This window comes from Puma concolor, chromosome A3 (assembly GCF_028749965.1).
Source record: "Puma concolor isolate L17-30 chromosome A3, mPumCon1.1.hap2, whole genome shotgun sequence".
Taxonomy (NCBI): Eukaryota; Metazoa; Chordata; class Mammalia; order Carnivora; family Felidae; genus Puma; species Puma concolor.
This window is the reverse complement of record NC_141669.1, coordinates 110856713-110869451: the sequence shown is the minus strand read 5'-3', so window position 1 is coordinate 110869451 and position 12739 is coordinate 110856713. Positions and strand designations below refer to the sequence as shown.

General features: G+C 54.7%; 1 protein-coding gene across 7 annotated transcripts; it reads left to right on the top strand.

Moving 5' to 3' along the window:
* The first annotated feature begins 614 nt into the window (after positions 1-614).
* MAVS (mitochondrial antiviral signaling protein) lies at positions 615-12422 on the top strand. Of its 7 annotated transcripts, XM_086701775.1 has the most exons (8): positions 861-1823; positions 3084-3154; positions 3921-4068; positions 5211-5385; positions 6599-6774; positions 7473-7629; positions 9404-9912; positions 10831-12422. In XM_086701775.1, the coding sequence occupies exons 2-8, from the start codon at positions 3096-3098 to the stop codon at positions 11266-11268; spliced, it is 1662 nt and encodes a 553-aa protein (XP_086557901.1). In that variant the 5' UTR covers positions 861-1823; positions 3084-3095; the 3' UTR covers positions 11269-12422. The 7 variants fall into 7 exon arrangements, with proteins under 7 accessions (XP_025788115.1, XP_086557899.1, XP_086557904.1 ...); XM_025932330.2 differs by lacking the exons at positions 861-1823; positions 3084-3154 and adding an exon at positions 615-705 and having other exon boundaries at positions 3883-4068; XM_086701773.1 differs by lacking the exons at positions 861-1823; positions 3084-3154 and adding an exon at positions 668-705.
* Positions 12423-12739: the final 317 nt, after the last annotated feature.

The following is a 12739-nucleotide window of genomic DNA, read 5'->3' as shown; positions in this document are numbered from 1 at the left end:
GCTCAATAATTGCTGGCCTCTACCGGAAGCAGAGGAAGGGTCGGGCAGTTGGCGAGCACTGTGGGGAGGTACCTGCCCCAGACCCTTGGGCAGAGGCCTTTCCCACACAGCAGTCAAGAACCACACCCAGAAGGCTGGGCAAGCCCACAGTGGCGCCCCTGCCCTGCTCCCACCTACCCAGCCTCCGTCCACCGTGATCCTGCTTCCTCAGGCCCAGCATTGGCGTCGCGCCCGTGCGAACTTTGGTGTCACCCGATATTTATTGAGCACTAACTGTGTGCCAGGCCCTGGGCGCCCAGGTGCAAACGACATAAAGACCTTCACTCCTCAAATTACTGGGTAGGAGGAGTAGGAAGCATGGGGACCACTGACTCCGAGATCAGCCATCCACTTGGATTCTGGCCAGACTCTGGATTTCTCCTAGAAGTTTCCCGAGACAAACACGGAAAGAAAATAATTTTATCTTTTGCGCCCCAGCAGGAACCTAGGTCGGTCCGGTGCACCCGTCCGACAAGTCCAGGCCCCCAAGCCAAGGCCAAGCACCCACCCCCGCCGCCCAGGGGCTCGGGCTGGCCGCGAAGCCCCGCCCCGCCGTTGGCCAATGGCCGCGCGGTCCCGCCCCTCCCCACCCTCCCCCTCCCCTGTAGGGGAGGGTTCCGGATTGTCCCGGGAGGTCGGCCTGTCGGCGGGTCGTGGCAACCCGAGGTAAGATAGCCTCCCCGGGCGCTCGGTCCCGTCGGCTCAGGACGCGCGGACGCCTCCCCGGAAGGTGGCCAGCGGCGGCAGAAGCCGAGTGGGACTCGAAGTGCGCCCGGGCGCACGGGGGTCTGGGGCGCACGGGGTTCCGGGGACAGGTCTGGCCGCGCGGGTCTGGGGAAGGGCTGGTCTTAAGGGCACAAGCGGTTCGCGGCAGCGAGGGCTCCACGAGGCTCAGCCAGCACCCGGGGTGTCGCCGGGCGTCTGCTGGCACTGGAGGGGAGGTTGGGCCGGAAGGAGGCAGGCACAAGCAGCTGAGGTCCTCCAGCCGCACCGGCAGGCCGAGGGTGACCCTGGGACGAGGCCTAGCCGGGATGGGCCAACCTCCCCGAGCCGCGGCCGCGCCTAGGGGCTAGGGCCGCCGCCCTCCCCGAGATCTTTACAGTTCTCGGTGATGACACCTGCTCAGAACAGCCTCTCATCCTCCGCGGGCCTGGTCCCATCCAGGAATCCTAGCCAAAGCAGTGAGGCCTCGCCCCTCTGGGCCCGAAGATTATTTCTTTCCGGGACGCACCCAGAGCCTCCGAGGCTGTCGGTTAGGAAATTCTCCTTGCAACGTTGGTCCGCCCTTCTTCTCTGAGACCACAAGGAGGTGCTAAGAAAACATTGAAAAAACAAAACAAAACAACCCACCACAACAACACAGCAAACAACCACGTTCTCCTGCACGCTGTGGAGCCTCAATAACTTCTAGAAGGATAGTCAGTTACCTGAGAACTGCGACTGCTGTAGAGGGCAGGTTAGAATGCTCTCAGCCTTGTCGGAACGATGTCCATTTCGCACAAGACAAGGACTAAATATTGCAGTCTCCCAGGGGCACCCTCACCCAGTGACCCCCCTCACCCAGACAGTGGCCTTGGTCCCTCTAGTACTGTGAATCTCACTTGCTGCAGCTGCCCCCATGTTCTGCAAGATGTATGGTGAGCTGCAAGGAGGCAACAAGTCCTGGGTTCAAATCCTGTCAGGATCACCAGTCTGCTTGTGCAACCTGGCATCATTTCTCCTCTCCTAAATGAAAGAAACCCAGGATGTGCTTGCCTAAGTGGACCATCAATATGTGAACAAATGTGGGCTTCCTTTCTTTTTGGTTGGAGCATGTTATATTTCCATGCTCCCCAAACTGTGTTACTAAGGGCTGAGGCTCAGGTGCAGAAGAATGTGTTACCTGATTCTGTCCTGGTACCTCCCTGGATGCCATGGGAAAGAAGGAGAAAAGGGTCATTTCGTCACCATAGAGTTGTTCTTTGCTCATCTCCTGAAGGCTCAGAGGACTCCCACCCCACCACCTCCTTGATCCTCTTGACCTCTGTCATTAACACTTGCCCCACCAGGAAAGTAGCACCTGGTGGCTGACGAAGGGAGGCAGGCAACATGAGGCTCTGAGGCCAGTAGACAGGACTGTCGCCCCATTTCCCATGTGGTGAGGGACTGGCAGCTCAGCTGTGCTCTGCAGCACTGCCTCCTAGAGTCCCACCCAAGACTGACACCACCTGGCCCTCCCTTTTCTGATCCCTTCCTTCCCAGAAAATCCACTTGGATATCTAGTAGCCTCTTAAGCTTTTTCAGAATGGATCTTTGGAGTCCTCTCTGTGCCACAACTTGCCCACCAGATTTTCTGGCTTGGAAAATGGCACCATCCATGCACCTAGTGCCTGAGGAATCATCCTTGATTCTTCTCCCTTCTTCACCTCCCACATACACAACACACTAAGAATCCAGCCACCTCTCACCACCTCCATGGTTGGCATTCTGGCCATACCCTTCACGTGGCTCCCTGCTTTAGCCTCCTGATTTGTCTTCTTGCTTCCATCCTGGTCCCTCCACAGTCTAGCTCCTCACAACTACCAGGGAGGTCTTTAACATAAGTCAAATCCTCTCCCTTCCTTGCTCAGAAGCCTCCTATGGCTCCCCATTTCACTCTAGAGAGAAAAAAGTAAACCCAAAACTCAAAGTCTTTTCCTGCAACGCCCCCATAAGCTACCACTCCCAACCTCCTTGACCTTGATCTCAGCCCCTCCCCTAGTTTTTTAAACCTGGACCACCCGGAACTGATTTCTGTTCTTTAAACATGCCAAGCTTGTTTCCACCTGAGGACTTCTAATTTGCTGTGCCCTCTGCCCAAAACACTGATCTCACAGTCCAGAATGGCTCATCTCAAATGTCATTAATCCAGAAAGACTTCCTGACCAACTCTGCCTAGGCAGCATGCCCTTCTACAGGAGTTCTGTCTTCTTATCCTGCTTTATTTTCTTTATAACCTTGATTATTGTTTGGAATTTTTATTTATATGTATACTTACTGATTTGTCATCTGTCCCACCTGAATAGAATATAAATTGGATGATGGCAGAGATCTTATCCCTCTTACTCCCTACAGCTCTCCCTGAGGGGGGAAGCAGGTAAGAAATTTGCAGACAGCCCCATCTATAATTGCAAATTGTGGTAAGTGCTACTTAAGGCAATTGCTTGTAATTGAGGCGCTTGTAAATGTCAAGTTTACTAGGTTGAACTATTGTGTTGTCAAAATAAGCTCTCTGAGCCATTTTAGGGGTGAAGACAAGCCTGGAAAAGACTGGTAATTTGCCCCAGATCACACATAGTGATTGGAACTCAGCCTCCTACCCTAAGAACATGTATGTGGCAAGCTTTAATGGTGGGCCTGCAATCATGTTCTGGAAAGAAACTGATCCTCGAGCCTGATAATTTTCCACTAACTAGCAAGCCCTTATTCTTGGTACTTCATTTTCTTCACCTTTAAAGTAGGATGATCTTATTATTATCCTTTTGGGCTTTTTTTCTCCCTAGTACACCCCAAAGAAGTAGCACTTCTTGCTTTCAGCAATGAGGGGCACATACAGACCTTAGGACAATGGCAGGGAGTCAGAACTCTCCGCAATACCAACCAACCTACAAGACAGAAATGGGGCCTAGATCTTCTGGATCTTATTTCTTTTGTTCATTAATTCATTTTTTATTTTTTGAGGGCCTCTGGACTTGGGCAGTAATAAAATTGGATGATTAAAGAAAGAAGCAAAACATTCCAAAGAGTTGAGAAAGAAAGAAGTAATTGCCTTTTGTCCGATCCCACTCCCAACTCTGTTGCCATATGTGGTGTGTTTTCTTCCAGTCTTTTTTCCCCTCTCAGCCCATCCTTTTTTGGGCCAGTGCCCTCTGTCACTTCAGAACCTGGACAGCGATGACGTTTGCTGAGGACAAGACTTACGAGTATATCCGCTACCATTACAGCAATTTTGGTCATATTCATGTTCTGGAGATTCTGCCTTATCTGTCCTGCCTCACAATAAGTGACCAGGTGAGCTGGGGCATGACAGCCAGCCACTGACTTGGGGCAGGCTGGGGGTTCAGAGCTTCACCCAAAGCCTGGGCCAACTCCTTCCTTCTTGGTTATTGTCTGCATCCTGCTTCCTGACCTTGACGCTTCTCTAACTTGCTGAATCAAGTGTGGGTCAGGATGGCCTTTCCAACATGGCTGAGCGCCCTCTCGTGTCCATTTGGTGTAGTGCTAAAAATATGGTGCCAGCTGCCTGAGATTTCTGGGCTTCAAACCCCGTTCTGCTTCAGTGGGAACCTTCCTTTTCTTCAGTCTGTCTTGTCATTACTCCTCCTCAGTTCTGACTCCGTTCTCCTTGTCATGGAGCTCTGTCCTGGCAGGGAGTCCAGGGCTCAGTTTTGAGAGTTCATGGGAGCCAGACCACCCTCATCTATTAGAACTGGCTGTGGCCCCAAGTGAAGCCGGGCCAGCCGCCGCCCAGTTTCAGCTGCTCCCAGATGGCCCGGGCCCTCTGCTGCCTCAACGCGGCTGAGGTGGCAGTGGTGAGGTGGCCGTAGCGGTGGAGCAGGCCTGTGGCTGACAAGGTCTGCCCCTGCCCTCCTGCCTTGCATTTGGGGGCTTGTGGGGATGCCTTGTGACCAGGTCTGCAGTAAATGTTTTCTGTGGCTTTTCGTTTCTGCTGTCTGGTTGCTTGTCTGAATGTGGGAATTCAGTCTGTATGTGAGATTTAAAACCTTTGCCGCCCCGAGATTCCCCATCCTCCTGATTCTTAGGTCAGCTGCCTCTCTTCTCCTTTTGCCTCCTTTCATCTCCTGTTCCCTATGCACCCTTTTCCTCCTCTGCTAATCCAAACCCTTTCTTTTTGCTTTGGGGGCTGCATAAACTGAGGAACTGCCAGGTTCCTCACCAGTAGAGTAGGGGTCATGGCATTAAGATAATTCACACACAGCCCTGAGCTCAGAGCGTGGCACACACTAAAAGCCTACTTCCTGGAAGCTGCCTTTACACTTGGGCCCAGACACTGGCCTTGTCCTGGGCTCTGACCTGGTTTTGCATGGCTGCCGCACTCTTGTGGCTACTTGGTGTCTCTCTCTGCAGCTGTCCCTGAGTGGGGAAGGGTCCAGGGCCATCTGGCTTGAACAGGGCATCTGGCTGTGTTCCAGGACCGACTGCGGGCCTACTACCAGCTCTGGGGGAACCAGGGCACCCTCTGGGAGCTCTTCAACAGCCTTCGGCGGCGGACTGGCTGGGTGGAATCCTTCATCAAGGCCCTGAGGATCTGTGAGCTGGCCGGTCTTGCTGACGAAGTGGCCTCTGTCTACCAGAGCAACCTGCCTGGTGAGCTTCTTGCCCTGGCCCTCCTCATGGAACCCCTGTCATTCCCCTGGCCTCCACTCTGTCTGTCCCCTCACCCCTGTACCTCCTGCCTTCCACTGTCCCCTTCCCTCCCATCACTCCTGGGCAGTGGACAAACCTGGGTGTCAATCCCAGCTTAGCCTCTTGTTAGTCATGTCCCTTTGGTGAAGTGCCTTAATTTCCCTAAGCCTCAGTCTTCTTCTCTGTAAAATGGGGTTAATGGCCAGACATCTACGTCATAGGGCTGTGGTGGATACCATGGGACAGTGGGTGGCATGTTGAGTGCTTAGCTGGGACTGGGTGCCTCCCGTGTGCTCAGCAAGTGGGCCTTCTAATCTGTGTGGCTGTGACATTTGCCTCCCATTCCTTTCCCACTTCCTGTCTTCCCCCTCAGTTCACCTTCCCTCTCTCCATTCCTCTCTTCTCTTCCTCCGTTTCATGTCTCCTCTTTCTCCCTCATGGGTTCCTTCTTCCTTTCCCTCATCTCTTCCTCTCCCCCTAGCATCTCCTGGAGCCTTCTAGGTCCCCCACTCCAGCTGCCCAGTTACTCCTCAGCTCCCTTTCAATGCTCCCTGCCAGGTTGAGTGCCCAGAGGGATCTGGTCAGGTCAGGTCTGAGGGGACAAGACAGGAAGAAAACTCAAGCCAGCCCTATGTATGTTTTAGACTAGAGACGACTCCTGAGACACTGCTTAGATTTAAAGCCTTAGAACAGCCCTACTCCCCCCCTCCCCCCGCCATTTGCTTTCTTTTTTTCCTCCCTTCTTTCTGAGGAAACAGCATCAGGTCAGGGGTTAGTTAGGGGTGACAACCGCCTACAAGGAGGAGAAGAAAGCCACTGGGTTCCAGAGTGCTGAGGGACAGAGAAGTGGTGACTGCTGACCCAGTCTGGGTTGTGAGAGGCCTGTGAGATGCCCCGCATGCTCCCCACCCCCATTCCCTTCTCTTCTACCCCTCCACTCCTTCTACCTCTTCTTGTCTTTGTCCTCCCTACCTCCTCTCTCCTTCCTGCCTCCCACTCAGTGAATCTTGTCTCTTCTAAGGAGTACATCCCACCTCAGGACAGCTTTTGGAGCTGTGGGGGGGGGGGGGGTGCCTATAGTCATGGCTCTGGGGGTCCAGGAGCATCCAGGCCTCTCCTGTCACTGGGAGTTCCTCTGACTCCTCCTTGACATCACTGTATCTTTGTCTTCCAGGGGTCCCGAAGAACTGCCCCCCAGCCCCACTGGAGCCACAGTTAGCTCCTGCTGAGGTTCCAGGGCCCTCCACACCTGCCGTGGCCCCCAGCGCCCCCCACAATGGCTACAGAGAGGAGGAGCCAAGTTTCCCCCTGCCTGTCCAGGACACTGAGCCGCCAGAGTCCCTAGGAGAGGTGTGTTCTCATGCCTAGTCTGGACCCCTGCTTTTGTGTTCCTGTCTGCCCAGCCTCTAGAAGCTCTCCTCTGCCCCCACCAGAAGTCATGCCTAACCTCTGCTCAGAACCTAAGGGCTCCCCCAATGGAGATATGCCCCAAACCAGCTCTCAGACTGCTGACTAGGGCTTCACCCTATGGCAACCCCCAACCCTCTTATCAACCAGCTGTGAGGTCACAGTATGGAGGTCTTTGAAGTGGTCCGTGTGAGATGTTGAGCTGGACCGAAGGACCGGAGAATGACCACTGGAGGAGTACTGGGGAAGGAGGAGGTGATGGGGTAGAGGGTAGATGGAGTAATTATTGCCAGTAAAGTCAAGTTCAGGGCGAAAATTACTGATTCTATTGAGATGTGATGAGCAGGCAGCAGGGTGTTCAGGAGACACCAGATCATGGACTTGAAGCCCAAGAAAGGGGTCTGTGCAGTAGCCTCAGAGAGGAGGACATTTGATAGGGCCAGGCAGATGAACAGAGACTCCCCATGGGATGGTGTGTGTTCTCTGTAAGGTACGTTCCTGTGGACAGAGGGTCTGGCAATGATCAAAGCCAGGGCGAGGGGCTTCCCTGGTTTCTGTGCTCCATGGCACAGGCTGAGGCCGGTGGGAGATGCTTGATCCTGGGAGAAGCAGCTGCCTCATTTCCATTTTCCCTCTTGCAGAGTTCAAAGAAAGTCCCACAGACACCCAGTTCTGGGACTGTCCTGAGGAGGCCAGCTGGCCCCCTGGAGCCCTCCTCTGACATGGCAGCCCTCAGCCCTCTGACCTCCAGTGGGCGTCAGGAGCAGGACACAGAACCAGGCAGTGCCCACATAGCAGGTATGTATGTGACCTGGAGCCATAGGACCTCTCGGACCTCCCAGAGGGTGAAGACTAGAGTTGCCCCTCTGGCTTCCTTGGACAGGAGGCGAGGGTGGGAATAAAGGGAGTTTACCTCAGGAGCAACCCAATTCCTTGAGGGTGTATTAGTATTTTCTACGTAACAACCCATTCCAACATTTAGTAGCCTAAAATAGGACTATTTAGCTCATGATTCTGTGGGTCAGCAATTTGGGCTGGCTCAGGGTACTTCTTGGGATCTTGGCTGGATTCCCTCTTGCGTACACACCCGTGTACGCACTGCTTACTTACGCCTGTTGGCGGGGGGCGGGGCACCTTGGTTCTCTTCAGTGAGTCCTCATCTTTCACCAGACAAGTCTGTTTCCTGGCAGCTGAGCAGAATTCTGAGAGAGCAGACTCCTGGGGCAAAGGCTCAAAACTGGCAGTCTTCCCTCCTGCCTCATTCTGTGGCCCAAACAAGTCCCGGGGCCAGCCCAGAGTCAAGGAGTAGGGAACAGACTCTGTCTCTAGATGAGAGGACTGACAGTCACATTGCAGAGGGTGTGGATACAGGCAGGGGAAGAGCATTAGGGCCATTTGTGGATTCTTCTGAGGGGACCCTGTGGGGTTCACCAGGACCTGGAGGACAGTGTGGAAGAGCTGGGCTACTTATTGGCAGGGGCCCTTAGAGCCCTTAGGTGCTGCCCTACCCGTAGTGGGGCTCTAGCTCCCAATGAATCACTAAAACTTCTCAGCCCCCAGAGGAAGTATGATTTTCATCAGTTAAGGGCCTGGGCCCCAAAACCAGATCTCAGTTCCCACCCTCGGGAATATAGAGCTGTCCACTCTGACTTCCCAGGATGGCATCTCTCTGCTCCGTTGTTTCCTAAACTGTATTCCATGTAACACTATAGCCTGACCAGCCTTTGGTGCCCCTGGGACAGCCACAAGGCACCTGAACAGTTAAAGGCTCCGAGAAGCCATCTCAGTGTCCTCCACTCCTTTCACCCCAGAACTCTTCCCCAAGCACCCATTTGTACTTTGCAATGTCAGCTTGCCATGGGACACCTTTCAGGAAATGCTGCTGTGGACCAGGGAGGCAGAGGGCACTTAGATTTCAATACATGCGTGGATACAGGTCCCATGAGGTTCTGTGGTGTCAGATTTTGGTGGGGGTGGGGTGGTACATCAGAATTACTTCTGGCCTTTGTCAGCCATAGGGCCTGGCACGTGTATTCTCAGAGTACCATGGGGGATCTGGATATAAATGCCTATATGGACTGTTACCACCTGCTGAGCCATCGTGCTGCCCTTTGCCATGATCCAGGGTGGCTCCTACTGGTGGGGGAGGGGAAGGTGGCAGAGGGAGGAGCATCCAGAATTCCACCAAGCTAATGAGCAGACACAGGAGGAAAGGAGGGTGTCCCAGGCAGGAGAAGAAAGAGGAGAGGATAATTAATGATCTTCAAGCTCCTAGATGCTGTAAAGGGGAGGAACCATTTCATTCTTATGAGAGAACAGACTTGACTTTAGGTCAAGGACTAAGGCTAGATAGGGCTGAGGATGCGCCTGCAGCTGTTGGACCTCGGGGCCTGGGAGCAATGACCAAAGGGACTGTGGAGACTCCATGGGAGGATGTTGGGAGGCCTGGGTGCAGTAGGGACTTGAGCTGGGGAACTGAGACTCTTCTTCAACTCTCTGATCCCAGGTGACTGTGCTTTTAGGGTAACAGTCCTGTGGGTTTGTGTTTTCCCTTTTATTTTACCACCTGCAGGCATGGCCTCCAGCCTCACATCACCCCGTGGGCCTGTGTCTCCATCTGTCTCCTTCCAGCCACTGACCCGTTCCATCCCCAGGGCAAGCCGCTTGCCAGGACCCTCAGTATCAGCTCCGCCTACTGGCATCTCCTCCTCTTCCCCTGGCTTGGCCTCTTCAGGGGGTGCTGGTGACCATGGTGAGGCTACCATCTTCCCTGGGGCCGGGGTGTTGGCCAGCTCATTGACCACCAGCGTGGCACCCTCCAAAGTGCCTACCAACTCAGCATTTGATAGAACGATGCCTTCCAAGTTGCCTGCCAGCTCGAAACCCTCTGGTACAATGTCTACTAACGTGCTCACTAGTCTACCGCCATCCAAACTGCCTATCAACTCCACACGTGCTGGCACAGTGGCACCCAAGGTGCCTACTGGCTTGGTGCCTGACCACAGGATGTCCACAAGCACAGCGCCCAGCACGGTGCCTGCCAACACAGTGCCCCCCGTCAGGAGCAGCATATCCTCAGGGGTGAGTCTTTGCCCTTCTACCAGTGATCCAGGCTTTCCCCCCGAGCCCTATCCTTGGACCCTTTCCAGTCTCCATTCTGTCTCCAGCCTGGGCTGTGCCAGGGCTTCTTTTCAAGGGTATAGGGATAGCTGAGATCCAGCCTCTTCTGGACCCCACACCAAATCCTTTAGAGTACTAATAATCATTAGAGCTCTTGAGTGTGGATTCCTAGGAGGGGTGGGTGTGGCGGCCATCCCCACTGGTCATGTGCATCAACCCGTTTAGAGCTCAAAGCCGTACATTAGGCCTAGCAGCACCATTTTGCAGATGAGGGAACTATGAGGGATAGAGCTGGATGGCCTGTCTGCCTCAATGTCTTGCTCTTCACCCCCAGGATATCCAGTCTGCTTCTCCATTATCAGGGCTTTGTAGATAGCAGTCTCAGCCTGAGACAGCCACACTGACCCAACAGCCCCCCACAGCTGCCCCTTCTGGGCCAGCACATCTAGTCCTGCTCCTCTTGTCTGCCTGGAAGAACCAAGTCCAAGGGACCCGTTAGGCACATGGCCAGGCCTCTGACCCTGTGGCTGCTCCATGGCCTCAGCCCTGGCAGAATGTTGAAGTAGGATGGGGCCACAACTGCCAAGGGCTCTAGGAGAGCGGGGGTGAGCTCACAAGCAGGCCAGTGAGTAGGGAGAGGGGTACCTTGGAGAAAGTTACCACTGATACCACTGCAGAGGCTTGGACACCTCCTCTCTCAGTGCCCTCCTGCACCATCATTGGGTTGAGTCTCTCTCCAAGAGAGGGTGGCTTCCTCCCATACTGTGGGCTGGGAATTGGAGGGTTGAGATGCTAGTTCATGTATTGGCTGGGAATGGGGCCACCCATTTGGGTGTCCGGCCATCCCCAGTCCCTTCCAGCCCTTCCTTTCTTTCTCAGGAGACTCCTCCAGTGGCTCCAGAGCCCACAGGCACCTCCACCAGAGACAGCTTGCCCGAGCCAGACCACAACCCTGCCACCTGGGGCTCCGAGTTGGAGCTGAGCAAGCCTGGCCGGCTGGTCTCCCACATGGACAGTGAGCCGTTCTCAGGCTGCTCTGCGGACCTGGCCCTCAGCTGCAGCAAGTCCTTGGGCGCAGGGCCTGACAACGCCCCAGAGGAGAATGAGTACCAGTCAGTGGAGTCCATTAGGATCCAAGTGGCCCAGGATCCCAGCATTAACCTGGTAGAGGGTAGTCCCGGGCCTCCTGCTGCCCCACAGCCCTCAGTCAAGGACAAGTTTGTCCCGGCCAGATTCTATGCTCCATGGCTTGGGGCAGCTGCAGCTGGGGCTCTCTTCGCCATGCTCTTGGCTGTGCTGTATAGGCGGCGCCTGTGAAGCCCCTAGGGCCTCCCTGTCCCGAGTCTGCTCCCTTCCCTGCAGGACATCTAGCCCAAGCACGGACTGTGCTATCTCCCTGTCTTGTCCCTTTCATGGGGCTCGTGGAGCCTGGGCCTGAGGAGAGCCGGGGGTGGGGGGTGGGGGTGGGGTGCACAGACTGAGTGCAGACCAGATTTCTGTCCCAGCCCATGCCCTCCCCATGTACTCCAGACTTCACACACCCCACAATCTGGTCTGTGGCCTTTATTCTCTGGAGGAGGTGAGGTACCCCCATCCAGACCCTGTTTGCTCAAGTCCACAGATGAGGTGGTGCTGCTAGATCATGCAGGGGGTCAGAACCCCCCGCCTCCCCCCCCCATCCTGCCCTGGTGCCTGGTGGCCAGCAGATGTGCAGGGTGGGGGATCCCACAGGACCTTGCTCCAGACCCTAAAAGCCCCAGGAACGTAAGGGTGATCCATTTCCAGAGACCTGGCTGCTTGAGGTCCCTCAAGAAGCGAGGGAAGTCCAGAGGTTCCCCTGGACCCCTAGGGAACCTAAGGCAGCTGCTAGGCCTGAGGACTGTCTCTGAAGCCCCTCTCCAGTCTCCTCACCCCCATTTTCCCTTTCCCTCCCTCTGGTCTCCGTGGTCTTTAGCTTGGTGGTGGTGGGGAGGGGGGTTTGGGAAGGAGAGACCTGCCAGGGTAAGCTCAGGCCAAGGTTTGGATTTCAGCTCCACCCCTTCCTGGGCTGTGTGGCCTTGACAAGATGATCAGACTTCTCTGGTCTTGCTTCCCCACATGGCCAGTATCATGGCTCATTTCCCCTGGGCTCTTCTGAGATTGAAGCACACAAGTGTTTGTCAAGTGCCTGCATTCCCCAGAGTAGGTGACTGCTGATAGCTGCCCCTACCTCTCCCCTGCCAAGCCTGGTAGACATGAGGGTATAAGAGGCAGAATGCCCAGTGGGTAAGGGTGCAACTCTGTAGTTTGGGGTGGGGCCTGTACCCCACTCGAACTTTCACTCACTCTGTGCTCTGTCACTGTGCTCTCTATTAACCTCTCTGTGCCTCAGTTTCCTCAGCTGTAAAATGAGGATGAATAGTAAAATTTTATATGTATATAAAAACAAATCTCCTAGTGTGATGAGGATTAAATGAGTTTATCTATATGAATCTTAGAATGGTTCCTGGCATTTATTAAGTGTTGGATACATGGTGCTGTAAATGTGGAGGGGTTGGAGTGATTGGCTACACCTTACGAGGCAGATCCAGACCCTGCTACCTCCCCTCACTCCCTTTATATTTGTTTCTTATTCATCTTGTGCATTGGGGAGCGGGGAGGGAGGCATGTCTAGTGGCAAAGCAGTGCAGGGTGAGGCCTGGGGCCCCCCAGCAACCAGATGGGTTGGGGAATATCCTCATGGGTTCTTTTCAGGCAGTCCTCTCTGGACAAGAAGCAGGCATAGGAGACCCAGAAGCCACTTCCATTC